At 36.3% G+C, this 21704-nt stretch overlaps 1 protein-coding gene across 5 annotated transcripts in view; it reads left to right on the top strand.

Moving 5' to 3' along the window:
• LOC132276993 (alpha-aminoadipic semialdehyde synthase) overlaps positions 1–21704 on the top strand; it is a 29006-nt gene that overhangs the window by 6000 nt on the left and 1302 nt on the right. For 3 of the 5 annotated variants that reach the window (XM_059778678.1, XM_059778679.1, XM_059778680.1), the window contains exons 9-23: positions 118–193; positions 5350–5521; positions 6181–6277; positions 6410–6576; positions 10007–10064; positions 10265–10405; positions 14960–15307; positions 16465–16545; positions 16824–16889; positions 18105–18222; positions 19532–19661; positions 20301–20380; positions 20697–20855; positions 21117–21354; positions 21529–21637. In XM_059778678.1, coding sequence (XP_059634661.1) covers positions 118–193; positions 5350–5521; positions 6181–6277; positions 6410–6576; positions 10007–10064; positions 10265–10405; positions 14960–15307; positions 16465–16545; positions 16824–16889; positions 18105–18222; positions 19532–19661; positions 20301–20380; positions 20697–20855; positions 21117–21354; positions 21529–21637 — 2040 coding nt within the window. The remainder of the gene's footprint in view (positions 1–117; positions 194–5349; positions 5522–6180; positions 6278–6409; positions 6577–10006; positions 10065–10264; positions 10406–14959; positions 15308–16464; positions 16546–16823; positions 16890–18104; positions 18223–19531; positions 19662–20300; positions 20381–20696; positions 20856–21116; positions 21355–21528; positions 21638–21704) is intronic. The other 2 variants (XM_059778681.1, XM_059778682.1) reach the window with 2 other exon arrangements.

Genomic DNA, 21704 nt, shown 5'->3' with positions numbered 1-21704 from the left:
TAATTTATCCTGCATAAGGTTGATGTTGATTTCCTCCGATTGGAGACTAAGATTAGTGATATCTTTAACATATTCAAGATATCTCAACCTAAATTACGCTATTTGAATATGTTTCAGGCTGACTACTATGCACATCCAGAGCACTACAACCCCATTTTTCATGAAAAAATAGCCCCCTACGCATCTGTTATAGGTATCTCATAACTATGCTATCAATATATATTTTTACTAACCATGTGCAGTTGTTATTGGTATTTTTGCTGTTATTGCTGGATCCAGGAAACGGAATTTATAGTTTACTGGAGACATGAGGTTACCATGTTCATTGTTCATTTTTCAATTTCTACGAGATTCATAATCACTGGTATACCTATTCTTATGCCACTAACAATTTGTACTTGGCCATGGACTAGAAATATCATGACATTTGCATATATAAGATTCATAAATTAATAATAATTAATCATTTTATTTTCTGAAAATTTTTTATGGCATCGAACGAACACAAAAGTCATATTTAAATAAATTCTTAGTGTTCCTGCATTAGAACTTAACCATAGAGACAATGCTAAACTAGGGAGACACTAATGAGCCTAAAATCTGGTGTTATATTGTAAGTGTGTGATTATACTTTTTTTTCTATTTTCCTATCACGCAGGAATTTCCTTTCCATCGTCATACATTTAAGGGATTCCGAATAAGTGTCAATAAATTTTATCTCAACAGCTTATTAGTGTTGATAAGATATTTAAATTATTCATGTGCTGAATCAGAGCAATATGAGGATCAGCTTCATGAAAATTATCAATATCTTATCAATGCATTCTTGGAGATGACTGCATTAGGTGTGTAAATAGACCTATATTGTATGGTTGTGAAGCATAATGAGATGTAATTGGTGTTTTATGAACTAAAGGAAACCAATTACGTCTTTGACTACTGCTAGTCCAAGGTGCTGGAAGAAGAAACAGAGACCAACAAGAACTCATCTTTTATTTCTTCAACTATTAGGTTCTACTATTGGAAGTTATATTGAATTTCTAGACTTCGTGGGAATGTCCAGGTTAGTGGCACCATGATAAACAATGGAACAATGGAACCATTTCTACTTCTAAGCACTGCTACACAACAATCTGATCTTAAAATGTCCTGTATAGGTTTCAAGATCAGTGCATCATGTTCATTTAGTGTTTGGAATCTTTAGCTGTTCGTAGCAAAGCAGATTAAGTTGGAGGATTTTTTGAACATTCTGTTCTCTTTACTAATAGGGTCTGCAATAAGCAGTTGTTTCCTTGGTAGTTGGTTCCCAACGTAAACACGTAGTTCTGGACTATATGGTATATCTATTGGCTTTAGGACCTTGTTTTCAGAGGATGTATATGATGGAAATGGGTTTTAAAACATTTGGGAAGCATGGAAACCTTGAGATGTGTAGAACCATGAACCTTTTTCAAAAACAATGTATGAACGTGTTGAGACATACAACAAAGGAATAAGAGCCCTATACCTTGAGGGATGAAGTAGGATCCCTTCTTCCAATCTTGAACACCAACTTGTATATGGAAAAACCTTCAAGCTTCTCCTTCTTTGATCTCCTCTTTCCTTTGGTCCTTCTTGTTCCTTCTTGCTCCTACAAGCTTCAATGCCCAAAGATGTCACCACTATGACCCATTTGTGAGATCCCTAAGCTAGGAATTGTGGGATTCTTGAGAGAGAAAGTATGTAGATGTAGATGTATATGTCTATTTATAGAGAGAAAGTATGTAGACGTAGATGTATATGTCTATTTATAGAGAGAAAGTCTCCAGTAGAAGATGATGCCTTTATAACCCCAATATTTATAGACAAACTTTGGAGTACCCAAAGCACTCTGTACACCTTACTTATTTTACTCTTTCTTGCTTAGGACTCCAAGTTGGGCTAGTAGTGAGGATCTTATATGGGCCTGAAGATACCAAAAATAGCTTGGGCTGGGTATGACCCATCTTAGTAAAGAATGGATAAGGAGAGAAAAGTGGACCCGATCGGATAACAGCCCAAGAGGCCCAATCTCCATGAGGACGATCTCTAGGTCCCAAACTAAAAGGAAAGAAATGAATCAGCACTAAAGGAAAAGCCTAGAAGATCAGCCCAACATGCAAGATGAAAAAGGAAGCTTCGATAACAATTGTAAAAGTCAATAAATAGAATGCAAAGAGAGGGAAAAACGGTTGAGATATTTTGAGAAGGAATTGTTTTTCCAATAGAGAGAACATTTTTCGTTGCATCTTCAATGGTGTGGTGCAGTCTGTGGGAAGCGAAGGAGAGATCCAGTTGATCCTCAAGTTCGCTGCGAGCAGATTGATCATTCTTTCGGAGGATTAGGATTGATCTGCGAAGATCAAGGTTAAATTTCTGGAAGTTGAAGCTTGATTTCTAGAAATTGGACTCCGACCTGAGGAGATCGTGATTTGTTTTGCAGAGATTTGATCCTGATTGACGAAGGCCAGATCCGACGAATTCACGACAGAAAAGATTTAGATCTAACTGACGGAGATCGGAATTCGGCCAGGCAAAGGCCAGATCTAGTACACTCACGGTAGTAGAGTTCAGATCTGACCAAGATTTCTTGGTTGATGAGACTGCTTCAATTAGGAACGAAGATCGGAGGTGAGAGTTCTTATCCACAAGAAAATGAACAACACGCAAAGCTTGACGAATTAATGAGCCTGATTGAGGCTCTAAGAAGAGAAAATGCGGAATTGAGAGCCGGAATGGAGCGAAGATACGCTCTGGCAGTTCTACGACCGCCTCCGACAGGAGAGAGAATTCTACCGCCAAATGTTGTTCACTAGGGTGAACAAGAAGGAAACGTTCACCTGGATCTGCGCCGTAAAGAGTTCAAGCCGGAAGTTTTTCCACCAAATGTCCATCATATGGAAGATCGAGAAGGATCTGTCCATCTGGATCCACATCGAGAAAGGATCAGGCGAGAGGAAGCTATGGAGTTTGGCCACAATAAGGCTACGCTGTCATAGCAGAGGGAGTTAACTGAGGAAAGATCGTTCGATCCAATCTACCTTTTGTCAATGGCCACGTATGACTACAGGAGTTCAGGCAAGAGACTTGTTGAACAATAGATACTCCCAAAGGAGAACGAAGCCCTCCGCATGGCGGCTCGGACTGTCGATTCACCATTTACAGATGAGATCTTGAATGCTCCAAATCTAAGAAAATTCTCCATGCCAGTTTTTACTTTGTTCGATGGAACGAGCGATCCGATCGAACATGTTTATCACATTCAGCTAAAGATGGTTCTGAATACAGAAAATGATGCTCTGATGTGCAAAGTTTTCCCTACGAGCCTTATTGGACCGGCGCTTAACTAGTTCAAGAACTTGGCAAGAGGATCGGTAGAAAGCTTTTGTAACCTGTGCGACAAATTCATAAGCCAATATTATGGAAACAAGCGGCCGGCCAAGGACATATCAAGTCTGTTTACAATGAAACAACTAGAAGGCGAACGTCTCCAAACTTTTCTTACTAGATTTAACCTAGAAAAGAGCATGGTAATAGAGTGCCATCCATCCACGGCGGTTCAAGCGTTCAAACTAGCCATGAACCGAGGAACACCGTTCCACATAAATCTAGTGGTGAATACGCCGAAGACCATGGATGAGTTGAACCAGAGAGCTGATGGTTTTGTGCGCTTAGAGGAAGAGGAAGCTGCCAACGCAAGGAAGACATCAATGGTTACAGTGGGAGAAAAAACCAGAACAAAGATCAATCAAAAACAAGTTGCACCACAGCGTCTGACCCTCTAGAAAACAGAAAAGAGCCTAAGGAGAAAGAATCGATCACTCCACTTAAAGTCAGCCTGGCGAGGTTGTTCCAAGAAAATAAAGATAAGTTTTGCCCTCCCCTACCGATCATCCAACCGCTCGAACAAAGAGATCAATCCAAACATTGTGCTTTTCATAGTGATTTTGGACATCTGACTAATGAATGCAGGAATTTAAGAAGACAAGTGGAGATGCTAATAACAAAGGGAGAGTTCGCTGGATATATTCAAGGACCAGCAGTAAAGCAAAACCGACCTGTAGAGTAAGTGAAGAGAAATCAGAAGCCGAACTACCATAACGCTCAACCTGTTCGTATAATAAATGCAATTCATGGTCGGCCTGAGCTGACTGAAAAGTCAGAAGAGCTGCTCCGAATGCGTCTTCGTCAAGCACAAATGAAGAAAATGTTAGGTAGTGTAAACGCTCCCTTTGTACAAAAACCATTTTATCAAAACCACACCAAGCTAGGATTTACCGTGACCAAACTAATCACGGAAAAATAAATGTACTAGCATAGATGCAATATTAAGAGTACCTTCCAAAGTCAATGATGAATGGCTACCCAAAGTACTCGGGTCTTAGGCCCTAGGGCCCACCGAATAAATCAAGCATTCTCTAACCAAGGCAAGGGTCCATTCTTCTCTCATGCTTGAGAGTCAATGGCTACAACACTGATAAGAAAAAAAAATGCTATGACAGCTATCACAATTTTTCAACTTATCGTCGATCCTGTTCAATTCTTCTCAGATAGAGAGTCCATCCTCTGTAACTGAATTAGAAAATATTTATGATAATGCGGTGCATCCTTGATTCACTGTGGCCCGTGTATGAACACCCATCATACACATGAATCACACGCATATGTGAAGGGACAACCTCGATTCATCTCATGAACTGATCAATACACAGCATTCACCATAAGTATGTAAGTCATTTAATTAAAACCACAGAATCTATTAATGATAACTGTCTATTACATTCCATTCACTTGCTATGTAGGGCACATAATCCCAACATTACAGTCATTAGGGTGCAAACAATTCCTTGGAGAGAAAACGCGGGGGGGCGGGGCGGGGCGGGGCGGGGTATGAGTACCAACTAGGAAAAAAAAAAAGCTTTGTTACTTCAAAGATTTCATAATAGTAGTTAACAGTCTGCATTGGCAAGCTGTGCCCTAAGAAGTCAGTCTATGCTTTTGATGAAGGGTTTGAAAATAAGGGTTGAGCTGAGTTCATGTTGGCTGATGAATGATCTGGACAGGGTAGCTTGAAGTTCTCATGAGATGAGCTGGTTGGTATTTACCAGCTTTACGAATAACAAAATTTACTAAATTTATGTGGTTTATAACTTCTGATTAACCCTTCAAAACTCTGCGCACATTCAGCAAAATGTAGGACTGTGGTTCTGTTGTATGTCATGACATGTTATAAATATATACATATTTTAAACGGCCAAGCTTAATGACATTTTCTGTTCTAATACCTTCTCAGTGACAATTAGTCTGATGTTTGAATTATGTCTCTGCTAGTAAACTGCATGTACTGGGAACAAAGATTTCCTCGGTTGTTGAGTACCAACCAGCTGCAAGATTTGATGAGGAAAGGATGCCCGCTTGTTGGAGTCTCTGATATAACTTGTGATATAGGAGGCTCAATAGAGTTCGTTAATTCAACTACATTAATTGACTCGCCTTTCTTCAGGTACTATATTGGTGGTTCACATTGAATCATGTCAATTTCAATAGCATATATTAGGATTTATCTCGTCTTTTGCCTTATTGATATTTTTTCTGTGATTTTTTTATTTTTTTTTATTTTTATAACCTCTGAACTCCAAGATGCACAGTTGTGTATCAGGATGTTTCAAGTGTTGTACCATCCTTGATAGCCTATGTATGAGCAGATTGTCCAAATTTTTATAAGGCTCAATTCATTACCCAGTGTTGCTTCTGCCAATATTGGGTGTTGGGAGAGTTGGAATGGTACAGATGTTAACTAAAGCTTTATTTGCACAACGTGGCTTCCATCATACTCAAACATGCATTCTCACATTCGACAGTGTGAGCTATACTACTATTGAACCAAGAGATGGCCCATCCTGATTTTTATATTAGAAGTTATCTTTTAGGCATTGCACAAGAAGGTTTTTCTTACTATGTATAGTGTTCGATCTCATGTATCTAACTGATGTTGGATTTCCTTAATTTAGCAATCTTCTTAAGACGCTTTATCAGGTCCTTGAGCAAATACTTATTAATATTGGCCCATTAGTTTTTCATCTTCAATACAATTTCTAACTACAATTTTTTTTGTGAACTTTTTTATTTATTATTGATAATCTGCTAAGTCATGGCTTCTAGATATGATCCATTCAGTGATTCATACCATCATGACATGGAGGATAAAGGTGTTATATGTTTAGCTGTTGACATTCTTCCAACTGAGTTTGCAAAAGAGGTGCAGTAAAATCATCCTTGCCTCTTTTTATCAAATAACTTTTATTTCCGGTGGGAAATATATCTAAGATATTGTAATACCTGAAATATGTACTTAGTGTTTCATCTAATACACAATTCAACTGTTGGAAAGGCTTCCCAACATTTTGGAGATATTCTCTCCCAATTTATTGGCAGTTTGGTCTCTATAAAAGACATTGAAGAATTACCTGCCCACTTGAGGAGAGCTTGTATAGCCCATGGAGGAGCGCTTACTTCTTTGTATGAATATATTCATCGAATGAGGAGCTCTGATTCAGAGTAAGTTGTTGATACTTTCTCACTTTCTTTGGTTTTTCATTCATAACTGTATGTTTTGTTAAGTTCTAGTGTTCTAAATAATTCAAGCTTTAAAATCCTTGGCGAAGAACACTGGATCAATGTCTCCTGAGTTGAAGCTTGTTTGCCAAAGAATTTTAAGCCTTTGATTTTCTTTGATTCTTTTTTCTTTTTTCTTTTACTTTTTCTTTTTTGTTAGGTACTTTAATTGATTAGATAGCTTGATCTAATTGTGATTTTTTTTTTTTTTTTTTGTAAAAGTGATATCATATTAAAATAAGATATAGTTTCGATGTGGAACTCGAAGCCCATCATATATTAGAATAGCAAGGTTTAAAGTAAACAGTAAAGAAGTTTTTGGATAGAGCATTCAAATATTATCATGGTATTTCAATTTAGTAGAGTGTTAGGTCATAGGACTTATGTTGGCATATTTGTGATCAAAGCTAGAGTCTGTAATCTTTTACATTTTGTTTTAGATAAATGTTTGAAGGTAGGTTAGTGTCAAATTAGTTACCTTTTGCCAGGGCAAAGTTGAAAATCAAGTTACAACCAGGGGTAAAATGGCAATCTTCAATGTCAAGGGTAAAAAGGTAATTTGACACTATATGCACTTACCAAATTAGGGTTTATTCATTCATACATTATGATTTCATTATTTCATGTTTTGATTTGGAAAAAGCCTAATTGAATTGCATAAAAGTTTTTTAGAAATTGGGAAGTCGAGATTTTTTAAGTATAGAAGACTATCACTGATCAATAGAAGGGCACTAGATGCATGTTGATCGATTGATTGAAATTTCCGAAAACTATTTTCCTTTTCAAACCAAAATTCTAAAACTCTAATCTTTACTTTATTTTGCTTAAAAAGGGGCTAGCCTAGTGCTCGAGACTCCTGTCATTAATGGGCTTGGGATTACACAGCCTTACCTTCGCATCTGGAGAGATTGTTTCTTGTTTTGAACTCATTAGCTCATCATCCTAGAAAACCTAAGATATACAACTGAGATATTTTTATTGTGAGTTTAGAGTGCATATATCTAGATAGTTTATTTTCATTCATCATTTTGCATTAGAATTGGTGGGTGATATAGATCCTGACAACTGCTCTAGAGATCAAAGAATTATTGAAGAAGCAAATTGCAGGATCTATTGACAAAACGGACCGTGTGCCTGGAGCTGTGTGTGAGAGTTTGGTGGTCAAGAGGTAACTAGGGATTCTAGAGTATTTGAATGGTTAACTAGGGATTCTATTGTGTTAATTTAAATTTTACTTAAATGGTAACTTAGATAAATTTATGTGGTTAAAATTAGTTGGAAGAACCATTAAGACTTATTCACCCCCCTCTAGGTAGGATTTTGGTCATTAACCCATCATAGAGAATAAACAAATGAGAAAAATAAAGCAAAGTTAGAAACAAAGTTCTCCCCATTAATTGAAGTTAGTTGTGGTGGTTGTTAGCTACCGGAATTCATGGCATGTGTTTGACCATTGGATTTATTAAATCCCAAAACCAAGAGGTAATGGCTAAATATTCATATTATATATTTTCTTTGTTCTTTCTGCAGTAAAATAACGTGTGTACATGTTTTGAAGCAAAAGGGCATAGTAAAAGAGTTTTATGTATAATTAATTTTGAATTACTTATTTTATATGTTTTAGGTGCATCTCACATTATCTCATACCGGTGTCCAAGTGTCATGTGCGTCTGTCGTGGGTACTTCGTGCATTTATGAAGAGTCCATGTGGTGAAGGCTGTGTCACATTTAGCACCAGAAATATGGCAGTAGTGGATTACTCTTGTTCTATTGTCCTTTCTGAGAGCATTACCATAGGGCTGACTGGTTTTAAGTTTTAATTTTTCATGGCTTATGGCTTATGGAATTTTCATGGCTTATGGTGATTTGTATAAGGGCCTCTTGCATTTATCAACTGAGGTGTTTGTCTAGCAGGTTTCATGGGCTAACCATGATTTATTGTAAATCTATCACAGTAAAAGCAAGATAACTCAACAAACCAGGGAACTAAAGTTTATGGTTAAAAGGGCTAGGTTTTTTTTACGTCATCTATATTTAGGCAAGAGTTTAAAGGATTTATGTTCTTACTCATGTTAGTGTTTACCTTACTTCTTTATTTATTATTGTTGTTTCATTACGTATCCTTGGTTGTTGGTGGCGTTTTATGATATTTAAAAATCTCTTGGTTAAAACGTTTGCAAATGTTCTTTTTGATTGTTCAAGAGTTAGTTTTGTTATAGTTATTGGGTTGTTTTACTTCACTTTAGGGCTTCAAATTTCCCTCGAATTGTTTGTTTCTTTATAAGTTGTCAAATCAGTTACTGAATATGTGTGATGTTGTGGCCTGAATTTTGTTCCGGTTTGTCACGCCCCCAAATTCAGACACAGGAATCCCTCCTAAATCTGGTGTGAGACACGCATATGACTTCCACACCATGCACAACAACATTAAATTAAATTAACACTCCATTAAACACTTTCAATAGTTCACAAGAAAGGCCAATTTGTTAACGAGAGTAAAACTCAAACATGAGAATATAAATAAGGCAAGGTCAATTTGCTGAGCAATGATAGTGCTTAGCAATACTCTTGTTGAGCTTGTGAGCTCACGTTATTATTCATTTTTCAGGTTTCCATTAATGGAGTCACGTGATGGAGATGTGTTGGAGATTTTTACTATTATGTTTGTAGTTACTTTTGTTCTTCCTAGCTAATACTCGTGTAATGAGGACGATATTTTGATGGCGTTTGTATGGATGTTCTTGATATTATAACTGATGTATTCATAGTGACATGGTGGTGGGATTCTGCATAGATGGTGTAGATTTTGTGAACACATGTGAACTATTGAAAATGTTGGATGGAGTGGTAATTATTTTTAATGTTGTTGTGCATGGTGTGGATTTCATATGCGTGTCTCGCACCAGATTTAGGTATGGGACAAGAGTTTTCTGTGTCTGAATTTGGTGGGGTGACATGGCTCGCGTCGTGTTGCAACCCGTTTTTTACCCGAAAAATTTTACGACTCGTTTTTTTTGCTTGCGGATCATGGCCCCTGTTTAGAACTCTCTTGTATTCCAGTATATAAAGGCGTTTAGGGTTTGGAGTGGGGAACAAGATAACACTAAAAATTGCATGAAAGTGAGGAGATAGTGAGAGCTAGGGTTATGGGGGCTGAAACTTGTAATCTCTTGATTGTCGCATAAATCTTTTGCTGGATCTTCATCGTGGATGTAGCCCAGATTTTGGGTGAACCACATAAATCTTTGTGTGTGCCGTGTTTACTTTTATGTTGTGATTCTTGTTTTGTTCTTGGTTCGTCGTGTTTATTGTAACAATACGCCTATGTTTTACCTTAATTATTGATCATGAATTTACCTTTCCTAATTTGCAGAGATTTATCAGAAGATCTTCTAGATAGCCGCTCTAATAAGAAGAAGTACAACATATTGGTATGTTTTTCATTATGAAACACATTCTAAGGTTTTAATTCTCCTTAAATACCTACTACCAATGTGTAAAATTACAATAGTACTCAAAGTTTCAAACTAATATTATACAAATTATGTTCGATTATTGGCCCATAATTGTTATTCTCATTGTTGTTCATTACCCCCATTCTACATTAATGTTCTTGTTTTAAAACTGACAGGTGTCCTTGAGTGGTCATTTGTTTGATCAATTTCTGATAAATGAGGCTTTGGATATTATTGAAGCAGCAGGGGGCTCCTTTCACTCGGTTAAGTGTCAAGTGGGTCAAAGTTCAGATGCTATGTCTTATTCAGAACTGGAAGTAAGTAAACCTCTAGCCCAGTATGATTTTTGTAAGACGAAAAGATATTCATCACACACATATACACAACTATCCACATCATATATATGAAATAATACGCTTCATAGAAATTATATTATGACACCTTGTAAACATCCAAGTTGATATTTAAGTTGCTACATTATAAACTGTGATCAGGGGAAATTTTCTTTGGAAAGATATTGTTTCAATTCAAACTTACTGGAAGGAACTTTGAATTTGAAATTATCTCAAGGTTCTGTTTAAATATCCTAACAAAAACTTTCTCATTTCATGTGGATATATATAAATTATAAAGTGTGATAGGTGAAATTTTTAAGTGAAGTCATGACTGCCTCCAATCTTGTCTTTTTGTAATGCATGTTCCATATAAATGTTAGCAAAAGAATATACAATCAGGTTACCTTGAATTTTCTCAAGAGTCAAAGATTTAGAGAGAACTAATGTAAGTTTATTTAGATAAATATAAATACAGAAGCATTAATGCTAAGCAAATTTTTTATGTTTATTTTTCCATCTAAATCAATAGTGGCTTATAAGTTATCACATTATATTGAATTATATATATTTTGCCTTCTTAAGTGATTCTTTTGGATGATTAGTATTAAGCTATGAAGCACGGACACGGACACTATATCTGCAGATCAATGTTAAAGATGTCCCTTGGGCTTCACTCATCTCATTTCTAGCAATAGAGAATCTGTTGCATCTTTCTAAAAGAGAGCCTGTGTAAGGAGAGGGGTCGTTTTGACAAGCAGTGGCAGATGACGTGGCAGTACGAAAAATGCCATTCTATCTTCTCAGGGGATAAGAGCAGCGACCACTAGGCATAAGACAGGGCGAGGCTCACCGGTCAGGATAGGATAGATGGCCACTAAAGTTCAAATAGAACTCAAATAGATAAGCTGAAGGAAGTGTGAAAGGGTACACGGGTACGACACGGACACTGCGATACAGTAAATCTCAAAAAACAAGGACACGGACACGGCAAGGATACGGCAATAAAATAATTATATAATTTATTTTTATATAAATAAAATTATTTTTTATTGAATTTCTTTTATCTATATATGCATAAACATAATATACTTAAATTAAACCCACCACACATTTTGTATTTCTATTAAAAATATAAATGTACAGAAGTCCAAATCAACAAAGGATACCGTTATACCCAAAAGTCTGTCTAATTCTTGTAACCAAACAAGCACTAAAAGAAAAAAGATTGTGTATCTCTCTTTCATTGACACGTAGGTCCACCTTTTCGTAGTTCCCAACCTTTCATCCGTTATCTCTATCTCTTTCTCATCCCTCCATTAAGAAAATTTCAAAGGTCCTTCTTCCTCAACTCTATCCCATCTTTCTACCTCACAGGACCTTACTGATCAAGACCCTCTCGTCGTCGTGCCGATTCACCAAGTGCCCAGCCTTAGGTTGAGTGATCATCTCTGAATCAACTCATCAGATCAAGTCAAGACGAATGACCCCTGAATAGTTTGAGCGAAGATTGTATTCTATTACGTATATATGTTTGTATTGTATCAGTTTTTAGTTTGTATTATGATTTGTATTTGGGTAAATTACACTCAGACCTCCTGAGGTTAGGTCATTTTACAGGTAGATTAACATTTTGGTTTTAGATTTCACTTATATTTGAATTAGTGATTTAACATTTCACTTACACCCCAAATGCCAATTTTTGGTAGGGCCATAGTACTTTTGAGGTGTTAAATGGCTGTGCTACCCTTTGGCAATTTTTGTGACCAAACTACCCTAACATACTCATTCCTATTCCTCGTACCATCGTCATCTCCAATTGCTGTTCCACCACCACTACACACATATATATCTATATACATATATAAAACAGCCAAACATATATATATATATATATATATATATATATATATATATATATATACACACAAAATTACACATATATATGTATATAGGTATATGCACGTACAAAACAGCCAAACTAAAATTGTGATGGGTCTATCAGATCCTTTCTTTCGTTCTTGTTCCTAATTAAAAAAATTTCATTTTTAAAGAGAGAGAGCTAGGTGGTGGATGAATTGAGTGGGGTGGAGGAACGATCTAGTGAGAGAAACAATGAGGTGAGAGAAACTAGTGACAGAATGAGAAGTTCTGATCCAAACCCTACCTACAGAGACTCCAACACTCCTCCTTCCAACGACTGTTGTCTAATCTGTTTCGACGCCTTCATTGTTCCTACCCGAGCTGACTGTGGCCACTGATACTGCGGTGAGATTTCAATACCAATTAAAACTCCTGATCCTTTTTGTTTCATCTCTCGGAATGGCGGCTGTGGCGGCAACACCAACTTAGCAGCGGAAGAAGCAAGGTGGTTCACAGCGGTGACGGCAGCAAGGTTTAGGAAGCGGTGTCATTTGGAGAATCAGCTCGATCCGAAGTTCACACTACAACACCGATCGCCAATGGTCACAACATCCAATTTTCCGAAAAAGATGTTTACAAAGGTCAATCAATTAAAGAAAAAAAAAGGCCCTTTCTTCCAACCACTTGGTTCTGACTCTATTTGGATTTACCTCTTCCCTCCACTACTGGGTTTGCTTTCTGCTTTCAAGCATGAGTTTGCTGCTAGAGCACTCTGGCTTTCGCCTCTGTTTGCCTAAAGTCTTTGGTAGTGATAGAGGTGTTGGGTGGGGGTGGGGGTGGTGGTGATGGGTGGGGCGGTGGAGGTGTTGGGTGATAGGTGGTGGTGATGGAGGTGTTGGGTGGTGGCGGTGGAGGTGTTGGGTGATGGGTGGTGGTGATGGAGGTGTTGGGTGGTGGGTGGTGGTGATAGAGGTGTTGGGTGGGGGCGGTGGAGGTGTTGGGTGATGGGTTGGGGTGATGGAGGTGTTGGGTGGGGGCGGTGGAGGTGGAGGTGTTGGGTGATGGGTGGTGGTGATCTCTCTGCCAATTCTCGGCAAAAGAAGACAATTTGCAAAGAGCGGCAACGAGGTGAGGGAGTCGGTGGCAGAGAGGGGTGTTGGGTTTATGATTTCATTTTGTGTGTTTTAGATGCAGAGGGGTAATTTTGTATTTTAGAATTATAGATTTTTTTTGTATTAAATTGTATTAAAAAATTAAGGGTAAAAGGGTCTATTCACATGTGTCAGAGCCCAAAAAGCAAATTGGGGTGTAAGTGAAAGTTAAAACCAAAATCTTCATATAGGTGAAAAATGACCTAATCTCAAGGGGTGTCAGTGAAATTAAACCTTTGTATTTGATTCTTATGACTTTTCTTTGTTTATTATATATAGAGAACAGGTATACCCACACATACACACACACATATAATCTTTTCCCCTCTGCCTTTGTTTTCAAAGGAAAAACTCGATCAGACTAAGAGGTGTGCCGGCTTCCGACGTGTCTGGACGTATCCCTCGGCGTGTCTGATTCAGAAAAATAAAATAAAAAAATCGGACACCTCTATCAAGTCTCGGACACGTGTTCGACACTGGTACGCTGCATCAATACAATGTGTCGGTGCTTCATAGGTATTAAGTAATACTGAAATGCTGGTTGTATCTAACTCTGCAAATTTAACCAGTTCGTACTCCAGTTAGCTTGTCTGGATTCTTTCCATGTCAATGCATAAATATTTCTACGCAGTATCCATATCTGCCAACTAATGTTTCTGCTTTTTTCAAACTTTCTTGCAAATAATGTGTTTGTTTTTCTGAGCAGAGAGAGAGGGGGAGAGATTTATGAGAGAGAAAGATAGACCATGATGCATCTGATTTCTTCCCTTTTTACGAATAAAATACTGTATAGTAGAGAAAATAAAGGGGAAGGCCCAGTGCATGCTAAGTAAACATCGACCTTACAAGCTCAAACGGAGTTATAATTATCTAGAAGATTCGAAGGATATTTTTAAGATCATAATTCTTAAGGGGCATGGATGCATATATTCATTTTTTTTATGCTACGAGTCCTTATTTCCTCCATGTTTCTAAGGATTCAAGGGAATTGGACACTCCCGGAACGCATATACCAAAAACTAGAGTAGCGAGGGAACGTCTTACTACAGATAGTTATCAGCTGAATCGCCATTTGCTACTCGGACTTGGGTCTATTTCTTGGTCAGGTATAATATATGCTAAAAGTGGTATCATATAAATGCTAGTGTGGGGTCTCTTTCTCTCGTCTCCGCCCACAATTGCGTTTAGAATTAGAAGTTTGTTGTGAGGAAATTAATCAAATTATTTGCAGAAACAATTTAATGAAATAATACACATACCGACTTATTATGGAGATAAAGATCCTTGATTAATCTATTCCTCAATTTCTCCAATCATCCTCAAGGACAACTATAAATTGTTTGTGAGGGCAATTTCATGTTGCCTGCAATTATCGTGCAGCATATGTAACACACAATAAATTAGCTACTTCATATTTCTTTTTTATCAGTGTCTGACTTATGTTTAATTACGATTTACTTGTTTGTAATCAAACCAAGATCCTTGGGTTTGTTCCTTATCATAGGTTATTGATTGTTTTCGACAGGTTGGGGCAGATGATAGCTCAGTTCTGGATCAAATTGTTGATTCTTTATCTTCTCTCGCTTATCCAAGTGAAAATAATGGATATCTAAGCAAAAAGGGAAATGTGATATCAATGAAGGTTGGTAAAGTCCCTGAGAGTGATACTACAAAAGGATGTGATGCAAAAAAGAAAAATGTGGTTCTAATTCTTGGTGCGGGTCGGGTCTGTAGACCAGCTGCTGAACTCTTGGCATCAATTGGAAGCATTTCATCTAGAAAAGGGTTGAAAACATGCATGGGAGATGAATTTGAAGAGCAGAATGATGTTCACGTCATTGTTGCATCTCTTTATATAGAGGATGCAGAAGAGGTACACTAGACCATATTAATCAAGAAATCTCATACTTACACTAACTCTATCTTCATGAAGTTCTTAGAATATGCATCCTTTCTGATATTTCATTATAGACAGGTCAACTCTCGTCCATGCATTCATATATTGGTCATTGTTCGTATAGGTCTGACATTGGTCATTGTCACGTCTTGGTTCTTGGAAACACAGAAACTTGTTGGACTTGTCCATAAATTTTTATTAGAAAAATCATAAATGCATTTACTTTTCAAACTATGGATGCCTATGTAGCACAAACCTTTTTAATGGAGAGCCTTCTCCGAAACTCTTGGAAATAGGTGATCAATGACCCGAAGTGTCTGACCTTTCTTTGGAAAGAAAAATTGAGTCATTTGCAAGTCAAACATGCAGCAGGCACTCTTTATTATAGGCAAAATAATGCAATTGCTTATAGTATGTTTGATAAGAGATTGGTAGTGGTATACATCATATGATTATGTATATGATGCTTCTATATTGTCATTATCAACATTATGCAAATGTTAACAGAAATTCTGGAAAATAATCGGAGTTATGTGATTTTCTAGTATAACAAAATTTTATTTTTATTTATGCATTACCATGTCTGTCTGACTTTTTGTAGGATTTGCCACGGTGTTATATTCATGTTGTGTCCTGCAGTGTTTGTACTTTGTGCTTCTGTATATGTTACCTAGTAGGTAGGGAAACAATCAAATATTGAAAAATATATGAAAATCATAAGAGTATAAATCCTTTTTGGAATTACTGTGTGAGGTAATTCAATATAAAGTTGACAAAAGGTAACTAATAGCATATTCGGTTAAAAAAAATCAATTCTTTTGTCTTTCAATAGATTGAAATAGAATTTTTAGTCGAATTTATATGATAATAATAACAATAATGTTAGTAATGTATTCTTAAATATTTTTGTATGTACACACGCACTTGAATATAATAGCTATATGTGCCTTTGTAGCACTGACCATTGCATAGTTACATATAATTAATTACTAACCCATCAACCCTGCATTTGTCTATTTTCACCACATTCAAAATTTTAGTTCTTAAAATGACACGCACAAATCGAGAAATGGTCCAAATTTTTTATTTATCAAAAAAAATAAAATTTAATTCTTAAAATAAATTTGATGCAGATAATTGAAGGCATTGCAAATGCAACAGCAGTTCAGCTTGATATAACAGATCATAAAAGTCTCTACAAGTATATTTCAGAGGTAGACGTGGTCCTTCTACTGCATTTATCTTTCTTTCTTCTTTTATAGTTAACGTGGTGTATTTAAATTTGCTAAATGTATCAGCAGTTGCTTGCACTAATGCTTTAGACAATTGCTGCGTAAAAATCCTCGATGGCAAACGAAAAATCAAATAGCCGTATCTTATTATTACTTCATGATTAAATTTTTTTTCTTGGGTCTCAATGGGATGGTGTTTGATGTCAGGTGACCTTGACCACGGTCTTAAATTCTCCATGTAATTTTTTGGCTTTGTGCAGGTTGAGGTTGTTATCAGTTTACTGCCTCCTCCTTGCCACAGTAGCATAGCAAATGCTTGTATTGAGGTATTTCACACTTCATCAATAGTACTATCAGTAATTCACTATCGTTGCAACCAAAGACTAATATTACCAATAATGTCAAACACAAGTAATAGTAACTAGTAATGGAATAGGTTCCAAGAAATCTTTTGACTTATTACTGACAACAAATTCTACTTGAATGCGCGTGCAATTTTGTGTTCGAAGAGCTCTCTACTTAAATTTTCCCTTGGTTTTGAGGAACTCCCTTGTGCATGTCTTTCTATATAAGCATGTAAATTCTTCCCATTTCTTCTTGGCTAATAGTCATCCATCCGCCAACTTTAAAAATGTAGACTGCCTCTCCTAGAAATCAGTGGTAATCCATAGGAACAGTAATATGTATCAATATTACCCGCTTCAAAGCTCAATGGGGAGAAATCAAGATACTCAGTGGAAGATCTAGAATATATGTATTACTGACATTGATAACTTATAAGCCAACTTACTCTAGGTAACTTTTCAAGAACACTGTCTTCTTTCTTCTCTCAACATCTTATCAACTAACAAAAGGGTCATACTGGTCATGTTGTCACTTGTTTGAAGCTTTCTTGCATAACTTCCAAAAACAGTTCATTTTTCTCTCTTCTTAAACACTGTAAGAATTTGCAATGGAGAATCACTTATCTGAAGTTCCATGTACTTGGAGTAACTGATTTTAGGGTATCAGAACTTCTCCTTGCACTTCCATATTATGGTGGGCATAATTTCAGCTTCAGCAATTCCCCCCTCCCCCCAGAATAAGGTGCAAGAATTCATGATGAGACACGGGACGGGTTATACCTGAAGTTTCAGGTTTCTGGACAATCAATGAAATTTTTGGTTGGAGTACATTAGGTCTCTATGGATCAGAAAATTGAGGATATTGTTCTCTAAAACACTACATTGAAATGCAATAGTGTGAGTGATTTCTAAAATGATAAAGGGTAATAGCATGTTTAAAGAAAAGACCTGATAAGGAGATGCGTCTTTGGAAAGAAAGGCAATGTACTTGAATGTAGGAATAATAGACAGAGACTTACTTGAACTATCATGATAATGTTTAGTAGTGACAGCACTAGATGTATGGTAATCTATTACATAAAATATTCTAAAAATGAATATTAAAATTTAAATGTTACTAAGATTTGTTAATTCTTGAGTGCCTTTCTTACTATCTACGTTCTATAGAAATGCAATGATCCTTGTCTTTTGATGCAGCTAAAAAAACATCTAATAACTGCTAGCTATGTTGATGAATCCATGTCAAAGCTAGATGAAGCAGCCAAAAATGCTGGTATTACGATTCTTGGAGAGATGGGCCTGGACCCTGGAATAGGTAATTTTTATCGTAAGAAATTTTGCTGTGGTATAAATAAGTCTTTAAAATTACAAGCATTACGTCGATTTGTCTACTTCTGTTTGAACATTGTTACTTGTGAACAGAAAAAGGAGAGATTATTTAAAAATTACAAGCATTATGTGGATTTATTTCTGTTTGAAGATTGTTACTTGTGTGTGGGGAAGGGGGAGATCCCAACATTTGCTTTGACAACTTTTTTAGAATCAAATGACAGCTCTATTTCCTTATCCTTACAGAGACATGAAATAAGAATGAAATGATGGAGATCTGTGTCTGGATTCTATTGAAAATTTGAATTTGTTTTGTTTGAAGTCAGTTACTCATCTATTACAATGAAAATATGAATCTTTAACTATGAAGTTGGAAGAACAGAATCATGTTCATGGAACAAACTCTACATAATGAAGGTCTCTCTCTTTCTGCTATTCTATTGCCCTCTTTTTGTTCTTTATGATGTTGATTTATGCATTATTGACTCCTTTCTATAGAATACCTGCATGACTATTTCCCTTTGTGAGTCTGACACATACAAGATTTCTACTTTTTAATATTCTATCACTGCTTTTCCCAAATTAACATAAGCCATGCAAAGACTTATATTTTTTCATATGATTTTCTATCAGCTGTTAAGTATTTAGAGCCTCAATGTTGGTCTTTCAGTCATAAAGCTAAACCTGTACATTGTCACTTTTGTTTCTTGCCAAAATATATACTCAATGGCCTCCAAATTAAAGTTGACTCATAAATTTATTGACTCAATAATTGTTGGTGTATGCACTTCAACTTTTACCACCAAGCATTGGCCCTAGCCCTATTGTTGTTATATGTTCTCCTTTCTAGAAAAAAAAAAATTGCAATTTAAATAATAAACATGTCTCTGTTTATCTGTCATGCCATAAACCTATTTCGATAAATTTTTAATTCAACTAATAAGGCATCCAATAAATTCGATATATTTGTGCATATGCTGAAGTCTACCCCTAATTTTCTGAGTTGAGTCGGTGTCAATCAAGCTTTAGTGTACTACCAATATGAGTTGCCAATTTTATGATAGTTGTTTGAACTACAATATGCAATACTGAAGTTTATCTGTTATAATTGCTCCTACATTTGCTAATACACGAAGTATTTGAATAGCTCTTAAGTCCTAACCATAAATGTATCTTGTCCATATTGTTCAAGTAAATGGGTACATGCTTCAATCCAGCATTTTAGAAAAGAAACTACAATGTAACGTCATTATCAGAACATTGTTGTGATCAATAGTATCCACTGGATGCTTCAGATCATATGATGGCAATGAAGATGATCAACCAAGCTCATGGCCGTGGTGGGAAAATCAAGTCTTTCATTTCTCACTGTGGAGGTCTCCCATCCCCAGCAGCTGCAAATAACCCTTTGGCTTATAAGTTCAGGTACATCTTGGAACTCCAATAATTTTGGCTTTCTCCCAACTTAAGAGATAATAATGTGGTTTATATATTTAATTAATGTGGAATCATGTCCCATGGATACTCCTCGATAAGATTCACCAATGTGTGTAGCTTTTGCTTGAAGGAAATGGATATAAAAGCAAATATTCAAAAATAAATTAAATGCTGTGCTGAGCTGGGTAGTTCTTTTAAAGCCCTCAGTCAAAGTGTTTTAATTATATATGTACAACGATCACCCTCATCTCATGCTAAGATTGGTTGTACAAAAACACAGTTAATTTGTGACTCAAGACTAACATGAACTGTACATAAATATTTAATGGTTTCCCAGAAATTCAAGTTTTCTTTGGTTTTATAGCAAAAATACTTTCTTATGATCTTCAGCTATCCAGAGAAAAAGTTAACTCCATTGTTACGGTCATCTACTCTGGTTTTTGTTGTTCTCTATTTCCTTTATATGCATCTGCACTTTGGCTGCAAAATCCTGCGGTGGCAGATATCAGTATGAATTTATCTTTTATGAGCATTACCTTCTGTTCTCTTGAGCTTCAAGCTGATTACTGTTTTGAGACAGCAGAATCAAGATGACAGATACTGTCTACAATGAAAATTTTATTTCAGTTGGAGTCCAGCGGGAGCTATTCGAGCAGGGCGCAATCCGGCCACCTACTTGTCTCACGGAAATACTGTATCTGTTGATGGTGAGTTGATTAGGGGTTTAACTAATCCAAGAAAGGGGATGTGTTTGTGCAACTGTTATCTTATGCATTATGCCGTGATGTGTCATTTAATATATATTCTTCATTTATTTGTTTATCTTGGTTTCCCCTAAAATCTAGATGGTAATTCAGTTGAGCGGTTCTATATTATTCTCGCACTAGAAGAAAATATTAAGTTTCCTATTCTCTGCAGGTCAAACATTTAGCTTCTAACATGTCATCAGATTATCATACTCATATTTAAGACTTCTTGTGGTTGTCTATCCTTTAATACTTGTATTATGGTTCAAACTTGCAGGAGACAGTCTCTATGATTCAGGCGCGAAATTCCGGATACCCAACCTTCCAGCTTTTGCGCTGGAATATATTCCAAATCGTAATTCTTTAGTTTACGGGGACCTCTATGGAATAGGAAATGAAGCATCGACCATCTTTCGTGGAACCCTACGTTATGAAGGCATGATATGGATGGACCTTAAATGATGTTATTCTAATGCTAAGGTTTAATAACTATAATTGACATAACTGTCAAAAGCAGGTTGCATTGAGAAGGTAGTTGGGATTCTTGTTAAAGCTTAGAAAACCCAAACAAGAAATAAAGTAATGTAAATGGTGGTCTAAAAATGAAAAATGTGTACGCGGTACAGGAAATCCTCAATAATAACTGGAACTTTAACAGGATGTACTTTATGGAACTTATGCTTAATATTTTGTGCAGGGTTTGGTAAAATAATGGGGACGCTGGCAAGAATTGGTTTCTTTAGTACAGAACCTCATCCGGTACTTGAAAATGTAAAAAGACCAACTTATGGAACATTCTTGCTTGAACTTCTCAAAATTCAAAGTGAGAAGTTGGCTGGATCCATGATGGAAGAGAAGGACATCACAGACAGGATTGTTTCACTGGGACTTTGCAAAGAGCAAGAAACCGCAATGAAGACAGCCAAAACTATTGTGTAAGTTAATAAGAAATTTTTGTATGGTAATCCGCTGCAGATAATGAACGTTCGGCTACTGAAGGCCCATTATATATGTACTTTTAATCTATTTGTTAACTATTATATTGTTACTTTTAATGCTCAAATAATGTAATTTTTGGTTGTTAATATTCCTGTTTTGTGTTGAATTAGATTTTTGGGATTTCATGAGCTGACAGAAATCCCTTTATCCTGCAAAAGTGCATTTGATGTTGCCTGCCTACGAATGGAGGAAAGGTTAGCTTACTCCAGCACAGAACAGGTGATTTTCTAACCCCTACGTTATTCAAAAGCTTTGAATCATTTGCATTCTTCTTTCCAGGTTTAAT

The sequence above is a fragment of the Cornus florida genome, unplaced genomic scaffold, assembly GCF_030987335.1.
Source record: "Cornus florida cultivar Cherokee Brave unplaced genomic scaffold, ASM3098733v1 CherokeeBrave_3.0.0_Hap2_Chr10, whole genome shotgun sequence".
NCBI lineage: Eukaryota > Viridiplantae > Streptophyta > Magnoliopsida > Cornales > Cornaceae > Cornus > Cornus florida.
The sequence above is the reverse complement of the archived record's forward strand: the minus strand, read 5'-3'. Positions and strand labels throughout refer to the sequence as shown.